At 41.1% G+C, this 19,283-nt stretch overlaps 1 protein-coding gene across 2 annotated transcripts in view; it reads right to left on the bottom strand.

Moving 5' to 3' along the window:
• STPG4 (sperm-tail PG-rich repeat containing 4) overlaps positions 1-19,283 on the bottom strand; it is a 52,306-nt gene that overhangs the window by 25,802 nt on the left and 7,221 nt on the right. For both annotated transcript variants that reach the window (XM_023619134.2, XM_070235508.1), the window contains 2 exons: positions 5,834-5,898; positions 5,561-5,615 (listed from right to left, as the gene is read on the bottom strand). In XM_023619134.2, coding sequence (XP_023474902.1) covers positions 5,561-5,615; positions 5,834-5,898 — 120 coding nt within the window. The remainder of the gene's footprint in view (positions 1-5,560; positions 5,616-5,833; positions 5,899-19,283) is intronic.

Below are 19,283 nucleotides of genomic sequence, written 5' to 3'. Positions count from 1 at the left end.
GTTCCTTTCCTTGATCCCAGGTACTAATTCTTGTTGTCTCACCTATATTCCTAGGAGGATGCTGGGGGAGGAAAGAGAATCTAATAAGTCACTAATACCTTAGTATGAATTGGATCAATATATTTCTCCTTCTAGGAGCTTTTGCATTTAAAAGGGGATAAGTTACAAGGAGAAAGTCCCCCCAAAGATTTTTCGACAGTTAAATCAAGAGTGACGCATGTCTCATGTCTCATCTCTTACGCTCTCATCTCAAAATCCCACCTCTCGACCCTCCGGCATTGCTGCAGTGAGCAGGGGAGTATAAATACAAAATTCCCTTCTGGGGCCCTCCAATATTGAAGGCCTCATGGAAAAGCCCTTGGATCCCAAAGCTGAGAGGACAACTAGTACTTGGGTTTCTTTGGTTAGCACATGGGCTCTCAAGGGACAGGGATGGGTGTCCCTTTCCTCATTCAAGCCTTTTCTTCACTCCGCCCTTAGCTCCTTCCTCCACCTGGTCAGCATTTGCTCAGAAGCTTACAAGAGAATGTTACCAGAAAGTTTTAGAGGTGGCTGCTGGAAGGAAGAAGTTACATGTGTTTCCATCAACAGATAATATGAAACTTGAGCCGTCAGTGTCTAATTTGGGGTGCCACATTTAAAGCTGTGCGTGCTAAGCCATTTGGTTCCACACTAGTCAGACACATGCACTGTGAATCAGGGACTCTTGTTTAACATGTGTAGATGTGTGTGTGCTTCTATGTGTACATGTTGGTTGGGTTATTGAGCTTAGAGAATCCCCGCCCTTCAAGAGGGCAGGGAGAGCACTGAGAGAATGTCTCATTTGTCTTCGAATGCTCAACAATGCCTACCTGGCAGAGAGCTTCACACACATAACCATTGAAAGAAGATTTTTAGACTAGATGAAAGAACTTCTATTGAAGTCAGCCAGACTCCGTTGAGCCCAACTTTTTACAAAGAGGCTTTGCTGAGAAAAGATTGGAAGTTCTAACATCCTAAAGGTATCCCAGGGAAAAGATCGGCCAATTAAGAAAAGCCAGAGTAGCAAGGCTCCCAGTGGGAACCTAAGCTGCGTCCATCCATTGTAAGGGACTTAGATGGTCAGGGCCCAATAGGCAGGCTGGCAGCCCTCCTACGAGAGAGAAGCCTCCTGCATATGAACCTCCCACTGCAAAGGGGGTTAAGCAGGCCAACCTGGCCCCATGAGCAAGCCTCAGGCATCAGTGGGGAATTGTGACTCCAGAGACAGCACAAAGTCTGCCGCTTGGATTTGACCCCAGATCACCTCTAAACGTCCAAAGACATTAAGTCACCTGATTGTGCTCACTCACTAGGCAGCACAGCTTAAAGCCCAGGTTTTGAGGTCACCATAGACTGGGTCTAAGTCCTGGCTGTACCTCTTAATAACTGTGTGACCTCAGGGAATTAACTTCCATTTCCCGACCTGTCAAATAGAGATGATAACTACTACCCCTCCAAGTTGCTGTGAGCACTAAATGAGAGGCTATGTCAGTCACGGAGCACTGTGCCTGGCACCAGAAAACACTCGATGAATGACGTTCATCATCAACATCGTCACCAAAGCCCACCCTGATAAAGCAGTTGATTCATAAAGTTTCTTCCAGCTGTAAGAGTCCTAACAGGCCCGTGACTATGACGTTAATTTCTAGAACAATTAGATTGAATGATAAAATCAATCAAATGAGTTTTTCAGATAAAGGCTGAATGGCATATTAGAGTGGTCTAAGGATGAATGTGTTTATCTCAAGAAGATTTGAGATCATGTTCCCCTAGCAAGCATCGTTTCTTCACCAAACTCACACTGTGCGCCACCGTCTCCCACTGCTGGTATCAAAGGAGTTTGCTCTCTGCAGTTTATAAGCTTGTGGATCTAAACCAAACCCACAAGCCTGCTCTGGGAATGCGTGTTTAGAACAGACATGAATCACAGCCCTGGGCTATTTCTTTGACTCGGAACATTTTCCATGAAAGTATTCTTTTCACTTTGTTGAAGGACAGGATGTTCCAAATCGGTGAGACAGTTTTATTTTTAAAATGGAATGGATGAGGTGACATCGATGGAAATGGCAGAATAGGATCTCCAAAAACCTTCTCCTCCATAAAAGCAATGAGAACAAAGGCAAAAATGGTCAGAAGCAACTGCCTTGTGCTATTTCCCATATCAGGCTGCTTATCCTGCAAGATGCCTAACCTGAATTAAAGCAAATGATTTTTAATTGAATCTGTCTTTACTAACAGTAAACAAATCATTTGTAACTCACGGCATTCATTTAAAGCATATATTTCAAAGGAAATACAATATCACCCAGTGGAGGGGAAAAAAAAACCTGATGTCTTGACTACTTGCTGCCAAAGCCAACTGTATGCATGCATTTATCTCTGTTCCTCTCCATCAAGTAAATAGGGCATAACTATCTCCTCCCCCTCACAATACACACCTGTACACACAAACACACACATAAAGAGCCAAGAGAAGCGACAACAGCCAATAGAGATAACATAATGCTGGCAACTGGCTTATACCCCAGGCGGGACGCCGAAGAGTCATTTTGAAGCAACTGATGTGCCCAAGAGATCAAGTCTACAGATGCAGACATTTATGGGCTACTGAAAGGAAAAGCCGGGTCCTCACTCCATCAGTCTATTGTGAAATCGACCTGGAAATAATCCTCAGCTATATTAGTTTCCTGTGGCTGCTGTAACAAATTACCATAAATTTGGTGGCTTAAAACAACAGAATTTTATTCTCTCATAGGTTTAGAGGTCAGAAGTCCAAAATCAGTGTCACTGGGCCAAAATCAAGATGTCGGCAGGGCCATGCTCCCTCTGGAGGCCCCAGGGCAGGATCCATGGCCTGCCTCTTCCAGCTTCTGGTGGTGGCTGTCTTCCTTGGCTTGTGGCCACATCACTCCAGGGTCTGTGGCCACACTGCCTTCTCCCTCCTCAAATCCCCCACTGCCTGGGTAACCCAGGATAATTTCTCCCTCTCAAAGTCCGTAATGTAATCACATCTGCACACTTTCTGCCATAGAAGGTAATGTTGATAGGTTCCGGGGTTAGGATGTGGACACATCTTTGGGGGACATTATTTAGCCCACCACACCACCCACAAACAGAAAGTTTTCAATCAGACTTTTAGTTTCTCACATTTAAGTGTTAGTGAGATCAAAATTTTTTCACCTTTATTGGATATCTGAATTTCTTGTTTTATGAATTGCCCACTCATGGCCTTTATCTGTTTTACTTTTCTATTGATGTTTTTTCTACATTAAGAGAATTTTGTTTATTTATTTATTTATTTATTTATTTATTTTGAGGAAGGGTGGCTCTGAGCTAACACTGCTGCCAATCCTCCTCTTTTTGCTGAGGAAGACTCACCCTGAACTAACCCCGTGCCCATCGTCCTCTATTTCACGTGTGGGACGCCTACCACAGCATGGTGCGCCAAGCTGTGCGTAGGTCCACACCGGGGATCTGAACCCCGGGCTGCCGAAGTAGAACGTACGAACTTAACCTCTGTGCCACCAGGCTGGCTCCAAGAGAATTTTGGATAAGACCATTAACCCATCACATATGTTGAAAATACTTTTCCTAATTGGCATTTGCTTATTAACTTTGTTTACAGTTTTCTGATATACAAAAACATTAAAACGTTATGTAATAAAATTGAATACTTCTTTTCCTTTGCAATTCATCCATTGCTAGTATCTCAGAAAACGTGCCTTATCCTAAAATTAGGTGCATGCTAATATATTTTCTCCTTGTTTTATGGTTTTAAAATTATTTAATTCTTTAATCAATAAGAAATTTATTTGAATATGTGGTATGAAGAATATAACTTAATTTTTCCAAGGTATTTAATCAATTTTCTAGCACAACATATCTCTTCCTGGTGCCAGCCCCGTGCCTAAGTGGTTAAGTTCACGCACTTCGCTTTGGTGGCCCAGGGTTTCGCCAGTTCGGATCCTGGGCACGGACATGGCACTGCTCATCAGGCCATGCTGAGGCAGCGTCCCACATGCCACAACTAACGGGACCCACAACAATGAACCAGGGGGCTTTGGGGAGAAAAAGGAAAAATAAAAAAATAAAATCTTAAAAAAAAAATCTCTTCCTTTCCCTACTGATCTGTCATACTATCTTTATCAAATATAAAAATCTCTTATGTTCTGCGTCTGTTTCTGAGCTCTGTTCAATTATCTCAATTTCTCTTTCAGATGTTCACTGTATGTCTTTTTTCCAACTGAGTTTCTAGTTACAAATAAACAACTATAATCTATCTAACCACTCCAAAATAATTTCATATTTTCTCATTCTTTCAAAATGCTTATATAAATAACAATTTATCTTTTCGCATTCTAATGATCAGTTGTCTAAAAGGGTTCATTTTTATCATAACACATATACATGTATCTGGAAATTTGTAGAAACAGGAAAGTATTTTCACATTTGTGAAAGGAAAGAAACTAGAGACACTTTCCCTTTTCTGTTGTTAATACAACGATCTATTGACTCTCTCTGATGACTTAACTAGTTAGTTAATTCAACAAATACTATGAGTCAGCCATTTTTCTAGGCACTAGGTATACAGGACAAAACCAGACAAAAACCCCAGCCTTCAGAAAGCTTACGTTCTAGTGGGGCAGACAGATACAAACAAGAAAGGTAAAAACTTAAATAATGTATCAGACAGTGATGAACGCTATGGAGAAAATTAAACCAAGGATGGGGGGGACAGGAAATTCTGAACAGGTGACTAGAAATGACCTCACTAAGAAGGTGATAAGAGTCAAGACCTAAAGAAAGTAAAGGAGGGGGCTGGCCCTGTGGCCAAGTGGTTCAGTTAGCATGCTCCGCTTCAGCGGCCCAGGGTTTTGCCGGTTCGGATCCCCCTCCGACATGGCGCTGGTCGTCAAGCTATGCTGAGGTGGCATCCCACATGCCACAACAAGAACGACCCACAACTAAAAAAAATACACAACTATGTACTGGAGGGCTTTGGGAGAAAAAGGAAAAGTAAAAAAAAAATCGTAAAAAAAAAAGTAAACGAGCCTTTATTTTTCTTCTATAACTTGACACAAATGGATTATTTACATTGAAATCCCTAGTATATCTTCAGATTTATTTTATTTATTTATTTTTTTTGAGGAAGATTAGCCCTGAGCTAACTACTGCCAATCCTCCTCTTTTTGCTGAGGAATACTGGCCCTGAGCTAACATCCATGCCCATCTTCCTCTACTTTATACGTGGGACACCTACCACAGCATGGCTTTTTTTTTTTGGCCAAGCAGTGCCATGTCCGCACCCAGGATCAGAACTGGTGAACCCTGGAGAAGCAGAACGCCCAAACTTAACTGCTGCGCCACCGGGCTGGCCCCTTCAGATTTATTGATTTAGTTTATCCTAAGTCAGTTACACCAATCATTCATTACTTATCTACTACAATGAGAAAAATGTTAATCTTGATATATCAAAAGGAATCATTGCATATTTTAAACATCAAATACATCCTGAGTTAATTGTCTACAATATACTTACAGGAGTGAAGCAGCCTGTTGGAAATCTCTGAACTGAAGAACGAAATACAAAGCTCCTATATTTAAAAAAAAAAGATATGATTTGCTAAATCCATTTTTTAATGTGAGGATCTTTATTAATCTATTCCCTATCTCTCACTAAATATTTTAAAATGCTAATTTGGATATGATGGGCATAAAGTAGGTTTAAAAGCCATTAGTATTGGTTGTTAAGTGTGTAAATAGAAAGGCATGAGTGCAATTATTAAAAGCAACTTAATAAGTAGATAATTACCTGGAAGCATACTTGGGAACTGGAGCAGGAAGTAGCTCGTATTGCCCTGGTGAAAGCTCAAGTGACTACACAGAATGGACAAGAACACCAATCATAGATTAATACAGGTCTTAAATACACTTTATTTTATTATCTGTCACTCATAATCCTTTATTTTATGACCATACGATACTATATAATTTATTCTCTATTTTAATAGGGAAAAGGTACATTTTCAGAGGTGGAGCTTCAAAGTGTTCAACAGATAGTCACTTTTCCTGGTGAATTTTATGACAGTAGGCCTGAGATTATATGTAGAAAAATGCTATACAACTGATCATATTTTAAGTAGACTAGATTCAACAAGTCAATTTAACTACCATTTAGTGAGCTTGCTCTGTGGGTAAAGAACTCTGCTAGGTGTGGTAGAGAATACAACAGTAAGACAGATATGGTCACTAACCAGCAGGGGTGAGAAGGCACATACATAAACAATTCTAATATAAAACACTATATCAATGCTCAAGAACAGATTTGGGGGTTAGGGAGGTTTGGAGGGTAGGAAGAGATTAAATCCAACTGGGTGACCCACAGCTAACATCGCATACTCAGTGGTGAAAAGCTAAAAGCTTTTCCTCTAAGATCAGGAACTGGACAGGTGTGCTCACTCTCCCCATTCCTATTCAACATAGTACTGGAAGTCTCAGCCAGGGTAATTAGGCAGGAAAAAGAAATAAAAGACACCCAAATTGGAAAGGAAGAAGTAAAACTGCCCTGTTTGCAGACAACATGATCTCATATATAAAATACCCCAAAGACTCCACCAAAAAACTGTTAGAATAAACAAATTCAGTAAAGTTGCAGGATACAAAAAAAAACCAAAAACACAAAAAAGTCAGTTGTGTTTCTATACACTAACAAAGAACTATCTAAAAAAAGAAAGTAAGAAAACAATCTCATTTACAATAGCATCAAAAACAACAAAATACCTAGGAATAAATTTAATTAAAGAGGTGAAAGATTTGTACACTGAAAACGACAAGACGTTGAGGAAAGAAACTGAAGAAGACACAAATAAATGGAAAGATATTCCATGTTCATGGATTGGAAGAATTAATATTGTTAAAATATCCATACGATCCAAAGCAATCTACAGATTCACTGCAATCCCTATCAAAATTCCAATAGCATTTTTCAAAGACACAGAAAAAACAATTCTAAAATTGATATGGAACCACAAAAGACCCCAAACAGTCAAAGAAATCTTCAGAAAGAAGAACAAAGCTGGAGGCATCACACTTCCTGATTTCAAACTATATTACAAAGCTATAGTAATCAAAACAGAATGGTACTAGCATAAAAAGAGACACATAGACCAATGGAATAGCACAGAGAGCCCAGAAATAAACCCATGCATATAAAGTCAACTAATCTTTGACAAGGGCACCAAGACTACACAACAGGGAAAGGATATAGTCTCTTTAATAAATAATATTGGGGAAACTGGATATCTACATGCAAAAGAATGAAACTAGATCCCTGTCCTATACCACTCACAAAAATTCACTCGAAATGGGCTGAATACTTAAATGTAAGACCCGAAATGATAAAACTCCTAGAAGAAAACATAGGGGAAAAGCTCCTTAACATTGGTCTTGGCAATGAGTTTTTTGGATATGACACCATAAGCATAGGGAATAAAAGAAAAAATAAACAAGTGGGACTACATCAAACTAAAAAAGCTTCTGCACAGCAAAGGAAACCGTCAACAAAATGAAAAGGAAACCTAAGGCAAGGGAGAAAGTCTTTGCAAACCGTGTAACTGATAAAGTGTTAGTATCCAAAATATATAAGGAACTCATACAACTTAATAGTAAAATAATAATAATAATCCAATTTAAAAATGGGCAAAAGACCTGAACAGACATTTTTCCAAAGAAGACATATAAATGGCCAACAGGTACATGAAAAGGTGCTCAACATCACTAATCATGAGGGAAATGCACATGAAAACTACAATGAAATATTACCTCACACCTGTTACAATGGCTGTTATCAAAAAGACAAGAGATAACAAGTGTTGGTGAGGATGTGGAGAAAAGGGAACACTTGTGCACTGTTGGCGGGAATGTAAATACTTAAATAAAAAATAAATCCAACTGGGCAATGTAAAGATGGTAAAGACAGTGAGATCTGAGTAGGGTTTTAAGGAAGGCGAGACCTCTTTGAGGGGAGAGGGAGGGTATTCTAAGAGACTATCTCTCTGCCCATTGTCAAACTTGTTGCAAACTACCTGGGTGGCTCCATTGTCCCTGGGTCTGTGGTTATTAGCCCAGAGGTACACGAAGTAAGGCAGGGTCAGGAACTGGAAGCATAGAGGGTGGGATGTGTGAGGGAAGGGAGGGAGAGAAGGAAGGAGAATGAGAAGCCAGAGGAAGACTGTCCGGAGTTCCAGAACTTCCTACGTTGAAGGAGCTGGCAGGGAAGAGTTACATTACAAAATCCTGGGAAGAAGCCTTCCCAAAGGGAACAATTACCCCCCACCCACTATTATTTTAAAATCAGATTTAAAAATACAATACTGCCTTTGTTGAAAATGAGGCATCCGTATCCTGGCATTATCTGCCACATGGGAGTTCAGCTATTATATTTCACCCGGCAGTAGTCTCACATATTAACACACAATTTTGAACACAGAGGGAGCTTTTTGTGGATATAGTGATAACAACAATAAATACAAATTTTATGATGAAATACACATATTGCCTCGATGCACTTGTGCCTTGTTAATTGCTCACTCGACATAATAAAGACTAAGGAAACACAGATATTTTTTATCATACCGTGGAAGTACAGAAATGTATTTTAAGCAGGGAGCTTTTTGGGGGGCTGCCACATTCTGTTTCTTGACTTTGATGATGGTTACATGGGTGTTTGCTTTCTATTACTTTAAATTGTGCACACATGTTTTATGTTCCTTGCTCTCACTCTTGCTCTCTCTCTTCCTCTCTCTCTCATGCACATATATGCACATACACAGGAGGAGAAAGGAGAAAGACAACTGAAAAGTGAAAAAAAAAATCCTTAAAGCAGCTGTTTATTTATCTATACTCGGCAATCACATACGGTTTTTGTAATGAAATACTGACGGAAAAACTCTTAGACAGCATTAGTCTAGGAAAGAAGATTGGTTGCCTGTGGCTTCTATATTTGTCCTACTTGAAGTCGCCTTTTGAGAGTTTAGCCTCAAAAAGTATCTGCTAAATGAGCCAAATTTGAGGGTCACTTTTTTCATTTAAATGCACAATGAATTGTTCTCTCTTGTCTACGTTTTGCTCTTTATTATCCCAACATTGAAGTCTTGAGTTCCCTGCAGTGTTACTTGCCAGCCCTTTTCGGACACAAGGTTTCTCTCTGCTGATACCTCACTCACTGGAAAACCATCCTGCTGAAAACTCCTTCAGCCGTTATTTTACCGTGGAGCACTTTGCAAGTTAACGTCTCTTCAGAGGTCATCATCACAGCTATAAACACAGCTAACAAAGATCAATGAACCAGCCAGGTTTTCTCAACTTCAGTCTCCCAATCAGCCGTTCAAGGCTGTCTTTTGAACACAATAAAATGGATTCTTTCCTTCATTCTCTTTGATTCATTCATTCATTCTCTAAGTTTATAGGGGTGACTTTCAAGCCCCGCTACCTCCTTTTGACATAAAACAGATACTGAGGAGTGGGAGAGGCAGAATCATCAAATTTGTTTCATTTTATATGAGCTTGCAAGGCAATGCTAACACTAACCTGGATAGAAGTTTGAGGCAATTTTAAATGTTATTTAATTGTGATTTTCATTGAAATGTTCCCTTTTAGAAAGTGAAGATGGTTCCCCATCAACACATACAGATTTACCTTATTGTTTTTAATGGTTGCACACTTCGTCATTGTATGGATGCACCACTATATAATTAGTCTTCTAGTTAAATAAAATTACAAACAATGCTGCAGTATTACGTATAAATATCTCACTGTACTTTTTTTTTTGACGAAGATTAGCCCTGAGCTAACTACTGCCAATCCTCCTCTTTTTTTTTGCTGAGGAAGACTGGCCCTGAGCTAACATCCGTGCCCATCTTCCTCTGTTTTATACGTGGGATGCCTAACACAGCACAGCTTTTGCCAAGCGGTGCCATGTCCATACCCATGATCCGAACTGGCGAACCCCGGGCCACTGAGAAGCAGAATGTGTGAACTTAACCGCTGTGCCATTGGGCCAGCCCCTCACTGTACTTTTGTAAGACCATTTGTAAATTCCTGACAGTGGAGTTATACTACATGCATTCAAAATATTGCTACGAATTGCCAAACTGTAACAATTTGTGTTCATACAGTGTATGAGAATATCTGTTTCTGTATCCCCTTTGCTAGTAATTGGTATTATCAAACTTAAATTGTTGATCATCTGACAGGTGAGAAATTGTATCCAGCTGCTTTTGTTCCTTTGTAATTATTACATTATTAGTTGAAGTCAAACACCGCTTTACGATTTTTAGTAACTGGTATATTTCTTTGTAAACTTCTAGTTCATATCCTTTGCTCATTTTAAAATCAGAATGTCTATTTCAATTGGATTATAAGAGAACATGACCCATTTTTACCCTTTGATGCAAGAGTGTTGAAGCCACACAGTTGGTGGTTGGCGTTTTCTTGAAACTCTCTTGCATCTTCACAATGGTAGCTCTCTTCTCTCCTTAGGGTTGACTGACCTTGTCACTACTGCCCCGCTGGCTACAGACTGGGGCAGAGCCACCACCTTCACCTTGTCCCGTTCATTGTAGGGAGACTCTGGCACCAACTTAGCTGACTTCAGGTTGTTCTGAAGTTCCCCTAGCATGTTGATTTCAAGCTTATACTTTGAACTTTCCCATTTAAGTCATTTGGTCCATATTTCCAGTTGGAAACATTAACAGCGCATTTAAAACGGCAGTGGACTTATACTCTGCAAGGTGGAGCTGCATTACAGAATCACTTTTCTGTAGGGCATTTTGGCAATGCATCTCAAAAGATTTAGATGTCTACATACCCTTTCCCCAACAATTCCGATCTATGATTAAGAGCAGGAAATGGTCGAATAAATTAGGATGTGTCTGTACAGTAGAATACGATGTGGCTATTTAAAATGATGTAGAGAATACATGATGGCGTGGAAAAGATTCATAATATATTTCTAAGGAAAAAAAAGTTCTGGTTTCTGCCAATGTCAGGCTATGTTATTTGGATGAAGAACCTTTCCACTGCAGATGATAACTAACAGAAATGAAGGATAAAATATTAAAAGCAAATAAGGGTTTTTAAAAAGATATGAAGTTGCTTATAAGATAATAAGAAATTATAAGACCCCCCCAAACCAAGAGAGAGCAAGAAACCAGAGAGGCAAGTAGCCCAGTTTTTCCCAGAGGATATTTGCTGGTCCAGACTAAACTCAGCAAAAGAACAGAGCTGGATATGAGGGAACTTCAGAGCCCTAGAAGGATCCGGAGGTCAAAGCCTGGGCCCATCAATCATGGTGGTCTAATGGGAGTCCTATGCACAGGAATTGGAGACCCTAACAGGGCACTTCCTGAAAGTAAACCCTCCCACCTCGCCCCAATGCTAAGGGGACGCAGAAAGAGTTGTCCTGGTGCTAAGTAGAACTGGGAGAGGGGGAAGAAACCAATGCTTGAGAGAGGGTAACCATGGGCTGGTCCCTTTCAGGGATTCCAGTCCAAATGTCCGTCACTCTAGTGATCTAAGAATACATAAGTAGTGCATTTCAAGTGGCACCAGGCTGGCTGGTCCCGTAAGTATTAGCAGAATCAAAAGCAAACCATCTGTGAAAGAAAACACTTTCATCTTGGGCCTTGGGGAATTCATGAAGATAAATTTTCAGGAGCAATGAGCAAGAAACAGTCAAAGATACTCATACATACAAGGAAACAAATTGAGTAAAGCCCAGTCAGATTTCAGATATTGGAGCAATTATGAATTCATTCACATATTCAACAAATATTAACCCGTCAGACACTGTTCTAGAGGCCAAGATGGAACAGTGAACAAAACAGATAAATATTCGTGTCCTCATAAACCTTCATTCTCATAGGAGAAGACAGACAACAAAAAATAAATACAAAGTGTGGGTAAATTCTACAGTATATTGATTGCTACAGGTGCTAAGGAAAGAGAAACAGGAGCAGGTAGGGAAGGTCAGGAGTGTCAGGTGGTCAACATAAATGGGGCTTATGGAGAAGGTGACACTTGAACAAAGACTTGAAGAAGGAGAGGGAGTGAGTCATGCTGATATCTGGAATAAGAACATTCCAGAAGAAGAAAGATCCAGCGCAAAGACCTTGAGGTGGGAGTGGCAAGTTCAAGAAGCAGCGAGGAGGCCAGTGGGGCAGGAAAAGAATGAGAAGTGGTAAGAGATGAGATCACAAATGAAGCCAGTTCACAATAAGCCTGTTGACCCTGAGAACAACCACTCTGAGACCATACCCACTATCACAAAGTCTTAACCCAGTGTTCCTCAATCAGGAGTGGGATTTTTGTTGTTGTTGTTGGGGGTTTTTTGCCCCCCGGAGGACATTTGGCAATGTCTGGAGACAGTTTTGGTTGTTATAACTGGGTGCAGGGATTGCTAATGGCCTCTAATTAGCTAATGGCATCTAATAATTATCCAGGAATGCTGCTAAACAACCTACAAAGCACAAAACAGCCCCCCACAACAAAGAATTCTCCTGTCCAAAATGTGAATAGTGCCAAGGTTGACAAACCCTGAATTAGACACACAGATGGAGAAGTCAAAAGGCAGCTGGAGATAAAAGTCTGGAGATCCAGAGAGAAGTCTGGGCAGGAGATATAAATTTGGAAATCACAAATAGGTGGTGTTCCAAGCCTTGAGACTGAATGAGATCGCCAAGGGAGTGAGCGTAGATGGGGAGGAGGTCTGAGTGTCTGGGGCCCTCCCGAGTGAAGAGGTCAGGGAGAAGCAAACAGGCTGAGACGAGAAAACAAGAATGAGGATTGAGCGGGGGTGTCAGGGGTTTGGAAAGAAGGGAGACATGAGATAAAGCCACCCAGGAGAGTGGAAGAGTAAACAGGCTAGGGAAGTCCATTCAGTGCCCACATGAGGTGAAGAATTTAAAATGAGACCAGTCATTCAGCTACATGGGTACAGGTACAAAGTTCCCAGACAGTTAGATTTAACCAGGGTTGTCGCTTTGCCAAACAAGTAAGATGAGCCATCAGAGGCAAGGGAATCGAGGGCATGTGCAGGGACTAACTAATGATTAACTATGGAATTCCAGATTTGCAAGGAAGGAAAACATCAGAAAGCTGAGAGGTACTGAAAAGGTGGTGGGATCAATGGATTATAGACTGGGGGAATGGAAAAATTGTTGGGATTGGGATACTAGAGTGTGTAAGGCAGATTAAGAAAGAGTGATCGCAGCAGACAAAACTCTCTGTCTGCCGGTAGCAGAGGGGCCACGCTGAGCACTCAGGGCTCCCGGCAGAGGCCCGGAGAGAAGCCCAGAGGGCGGGGCGACCCCCAGCTGCCGTTGCCCGCCCCGTGGGACTAGGGATTGCCGGAGATCTTGGAGAGGACCGGGGCGGGGGAACTTTCAAAGGCCGGTTCGGCGACCCGGAGGGGAAGCGCCGGAGCTCCCCCAGGCAGCAGACAAAACTCTCTGTCTGCCATTAGCAGAGGGGCCACGCCCAGCATTCAGGGCTCCCGGCAGAGGCCCGGACAGAAGCCCAGAGGGCGGGGTGACCCCCAGCTGCCGTTGCCCGCCCCGTGGGGCTAGGGATTGCCAGAGATCTCGGAGAGGACCGGGGCGGGGGAACTTTCAAAGGCCGGTTCGGCGACCCGGAGGGGAAGCGCCGGAGCTCCGCCAGGCAGCAGACAAAACTCTCTGTCTGCCGGTAGCAGAGGGGCCAAGCTGAGCATTCAGAGCTCCCGGCAGAGGCCCGGAGAGAAGCCCAGAGGGTGGGGCGACCCCCAGCTGCCGTTGCCCGCCCGGTGAGGCTAGGGATTGCTGGAGATCTCGGAGAGGACTGGGGCTGGAGAGAGTTCCAGAGACCCAGCTTAGTAGCCTAGGGGGAAACCCTACAGGCTCACAGAAGCCTTAGGGAAAGCCTCTGCACAGCACCAGTAGAAGGCACCCAGCCGCCAGCCACAAGGCTGGAAGACCCCAGGGCAAAAGCAGCATAGCTAGGTGTACTAACCACAGACTGTAGAAGATGCCAATAGCTCTCCTGCGACCCATAGAGGACAAGTGAGATTTGGTGGGTGCCGACAGCAACGGAGCGACAAATATAAGTGATCCCACCCCTGGCCGCTGGAAAAGCCCATAACACCGTTGCAGACCCCAAGGAGAGAGCACATCTAGGTGGGCAACAACAGTAGGCACCTGCAGCCTGAAGCCCCCCGTGACGGCCCCCACGGCAGAGGAGGGAATCCAAAGGGCCACTGTGGCTACGAAGAGGGGCCCAGGCCCAGTTAGCAACTACGGACAGGGTTCCTGGTTGGTGAAGTATAAACAGCTGCTCCCCCCACCGCAGCAGCTGAAACAAGTGAAAGGAGCAACTAAACTCTATCTCCATGCGGAGGCACAAATCAACATCATCAAGCAATATGAAAAAATACATTAAATCTCCAGAACAGAAAGAAAGTAACAAATACACAGAAAACAATCCCAAAGAAAATGAGATATATAACCTAAATGATGATGACTTCAAAACAGCCATCATTAAAATACTCACTGAGTTAAGAGAGAATTCTGACCGACAACTCAACGAGTTCAGGAGCTATGTCACAAAAGAGTTTGATATGATAAAGAAGAACCAAACAGAAATATTGGAAATGAAGAACACAATAGAGGAGATTAAGAAAAATCTAGATGCTCTGAACAGTAGGGCCGATAATATGGAGGAAAGAATTAGCAATTTGGAAGATGGCAATATAGAATTGTTGCAGGCAGAGAAGGAGAGAGAAGCAAGACTTAAAAGAAATGAAGAAACTCTCCGAGAATTATCAGACACAATTAGGAGATGCAACGTAAGGATTATAGGTATACCAGAGGGAGAAGAGAAGGAGAAAGGGGCAGAAAACCTATTCAAAGAAATAATGGCTGAGAACTTCCCAAATCTGGTGAGGGAGATGGATCTTCAGGTGACAGAAGCCAATAGATCTCCAAACTTTATCAATGCAAGAAGACCAACTCCACGGCATATAGTAGTGAAGCTAGCAAAAGTCAACGACAAGGAGAAAATATTAAGGACAGCCAGGCAAAAGAAACTAACCTACAAAGGAACCCCCATCAGGCTATCAGCAGATTTCTCAGCAGAAACTTTACAGGCTAGAAGAGAGTGGAATGATATATTCAAAAATCTGAAGGACAAAAACCTACAGCCGAGAATTCTCTACCCAGCGAAAATATCCTTCAAATACGATGGAGAAATAAAAACTTTCCCAGATAAACAAAAATTAAGGGAGTTCATTGTCACAAAACCTCCTCTTCAGGAAATCCTCAGGAAAACCCTCATTCCTGAAAAATCCAAAAAAGGAAAGGGGCTACAAAACCAAGAGCAGAGGAGATAAGTAGAAGGACAACAACAGAGAGTAGCAGCTCTACATCAGAACAGATTAAACCATGGGACGAGAAACAAAGGAAACTGAAGAAAACCGGAAAACAAGACACAAAATGGTAGTGGTAGGCCCCCACGTCTCAATAATCACTCTAAATGTAAATGGATTGAACTCCCCAATCAAAAGACACAGAGTGGCAGGATGGATCAAAGAACAAGATCCAACAATATGCTGCCTCCAGGAAACACACCTCAGCCCCAAAGACAAACACAGACTCAGAGTGAAGGGATGGAGAACAATACTCCAAGCTAATAATGAACAAAAGAAAGCAGGTGTCGCTATACTAATATCAGACAAGGTAGATTTCAAAGCAAAACAGATAAAGAAAGACAAAGAGGGACAGTATATAATGATAAAAGGGACTCTCCACCAAGAAGACATAACACTTATAAATATATACGCACCCAACACAGGAGCACCAAAATTTGTAAAGCAACTCTTAATAGAACTAAAAGAAGACATCAACAACAATACAATAATAGTAGGGGACCTCAACACACCATTAACACCAATGGACAGAACATCCAGACAGAAAATCAACAAGGAAATAATAGAATTAAATGAAAAATTAGACCAGATGGACTTAATAGATATATATAGAACACTTCATCCAAAAACAGCAGGTTACACATTCTTCTCAAGTGCACATGGAACATTCTCAAGGATTGACCATATTTTGGGAACCAAAGCAAACATCAATAAATACAAGAGAGTTGAAATAATATCAAGCATCTTTTCTGATCATAACGCTATTAAACTAGAAATCAACTACAAGAAAAAAGCAGAGAAAGGTGCAAAAATGTGGAGACTAAACAACACGCTTCTCAACAAACAATGGATCATTGAAGAAATTAAAGAAGAAATCAAATATTATCTGGAGACAAATGAAAATGAGAACACGACATACCAAATCATTTGGGATGCAGCAAAACCAGTCCTAAGAGGGAAATTCATCGCAATACAGGCTCACCTCACTAAACAAGAAAAAGCTCACGTAAGCAACCTCAAACGACACCTAACAGAACTAGAAAAAGAAGAACAAACAAGGCCCAGAGTCAGTAGAAGGAGGGAAATAATAAAAATAAGAGCAGAAATAAACGATATTGAAACAAAAAAGACAATAGAAAGGATCAACGAAACAAAGAGTTGGTTCTTCGAAAGAATTAACAAAATTGACAAACCCCTAGCCAGACTCACCAAGAAAAGAAGAGAGAAATCGCAAATTAATAAAATCAGGAATGACAGAGGAGAAATCACAACAGATACCAATGAAATACAAGAGATCATAAGAGAATACTATGAAAAACTATGTGCCAACAAATTGAACAACCTGGAAGAAATGGACAAATTCCTAGACTCCTACAATCTCCCCAAACTGAATCAGGAAGAAATGGAGAATCTGAATAGACCAATCACAAGTAAGGAAATAGAAACGGTAATCAAAAACCTCCCCAAAAACAAGAGTCCAGGACCAGACGGCTTCTCTGGAGAATTCTACCAAACATTCAAAGAAGACTTAATACCTATTCTCCTCAAACTGTTCCAGAAAATTGAGAAAGATGGAGAACTCCCTAACACATTCTATGAAGCCAACATCACTCTGATCCCCAAACCTGACAAGGACAACACAAAGAAGGAGAACTACAGGCCGATATCACTGATGAACATAGATGCAAAAATCCTCAACAAAATTTTGGCAAACCGATTACAGCAATACATCAAAAAGATTATACACCATGATCAAGTGGGATTTATACCAGGGACACAGGGATGGTTCAACATCCGCAAGTCAATCAACGTGATACACTACATCAACAAAATGAAAACCAGAAACCACATGATCATCTCAATAGATGCAGAGAAAGCATTCGACAAGATCCAACACCCATTTATGATAAAAACCCTCAGTAAAATGGGTATAGAAGGAAAGTACCTCAACATAATAAAGGCCATATATGATAGACCCACAGCCAACATCATACTCAATGGACAAAAGCTGAAAGCCATCCCTCTGAGGACAGGAACAAGACAAGGGTGCCCACTTTCACCACTCCTATTCAACATAGTTCTGGAGGTGCTGGCCAGAGCAATTCGGCAGGAAAAAGAAATAAAAGGAATCCAAATAGGTAACGAAGAAGTAAAACTCTTGTTGTTTGCAGACGACATGATCTTATACATAGAAAACCCCAAAGAATCCACAGAAAAACTATTAGAAATAATCAACAACTACAGCAAAGTAGCAGGGTATAAAATTAACGTGCATAAATCAGTAGCATTTCTATACACTAACAATAAACTAACAGAAAAAGAACTCAAGAACTCTATCCCATTCACAATCGCAACGAAAAGAATAAAATACCTTGGGATAAACTTAACCAAGGAAGTGAAGGATCTATACAATGAAAACTACAAGACTTTCTTGAAAGAAATAGGCGATGACATAAAGAGATGGAAAAACATTCCTTGCACATGGATTGGAAGAATAAACATAGTTAAAATGTCCATACTACCTAAAGCAATATACAGATTCAATGCTATCCCAATCAGAATCCCAAGAACATTCTTCACAGAAATTGAACAAACAATCCTAAAATTCATATGGGGCAACAAAAGACCGCGAATTGCTAAAGCAATCCTGAGCAAGAAAAACAAAGCCGGCGGAATCACAATCCCCGATTTCAAAACATACTACAAAGCTACAGTGATCAAAACAGCATGGTACTGGTACAAAAACAGGTCCACAGATCAATGGAACAGAATTGAAAGCCCAGAGATAAAACCACACATCTATGGACAGCTAATCTTCGACAAAGGAGCAGAGGGCCTACAATGGAGAAAAGAAAGTCTCTTCAACAAATGGTGCTGGGAAAACTGGACAGCCACATGCAAAAGATTGAAAATTGACCATTCTTTTTCACCACACACCAAAATAAACTCAAAATGGATCAAAGACCTAAAGATTAGGCCTGAGACAATAAGTCTTTTGGAAGAGAATATAGGCAGTACACTCTTTGACATCAGTTTCAAAAGAATCTTTTCGGACACTGTAACTCCTCAGTTGAGGGAAACAATAGAAAGAATAAACAAATGGGACTTCATCAGACTAAAGAGCTTCTTCAAGGCAAGGGAAAACAGGATTGAAACAAAAAAACAGCTCACTAATTGGGAAAAAATATTTACAAGCCACTTATCCGACAAAGGGTTAATCTCCATAATATACAAAGAACTCACACTGCTTAACAACAAAAAAACAAACAACCCGATCAAAAAATGGGCAGAGGACATGAACAGACATTTCTCAAAAGAAGATATGAATATGGCCAATAGACACATGAAAAGATGTTCATCATCGCTAATCATCAGGGAAATGCAAATCAAAACTACACTAAGATATCACCTTACCCCCGTTAGATTGGCAAAAACATCCAAAACCAAGAACGACAAATGTTGGAGAGGTTGTGGAGAAAGAGGAACCCTCATACACTGTTGGTGGGAATGCAAACTGGTACAGCCACTATGGAAAACAGTATGGAGATTTCTCAAAAAGTTAAAAATAGAAATACCCTATGACCCAGCCATCCCATTACTGGGTATCTATCCTAAGAACCTGAAATCAGATATCTCAAGAGTCCGTTGCACCCCTATGTTCATCGCAGCATTATTTACAATAGCCAAGACGTGGAACCAGCCTACATGCCCAGAAACTGATGATTGGATAAAGAAGATGTGGTATATATACACAATGGAATACTACTCAGCCATAAAAAAAGACGAAATTGGCCCATTCACAACA

Source organism: Equus caballus, chromosome 15 (assembly GCF_041296265.1).
Source record: "Equus caballus isolate H_3958 breed thoroughbred chromosome 15, TB-T2T, whole genome shotgun sequence".
In the NCBI taxonomy this organism is placed as follows: domain Eukaryota; kingdom Metazoa; phylum Chordata; class Mammalia; order Perissodactyla; family Equidae; genus Equus; species Equus caballus.
The sequence above is the reverse complement of the archived record's forward strand: the minus strand, read 5'-3'. Positions and strand labels throughout refer to the sequence as shown.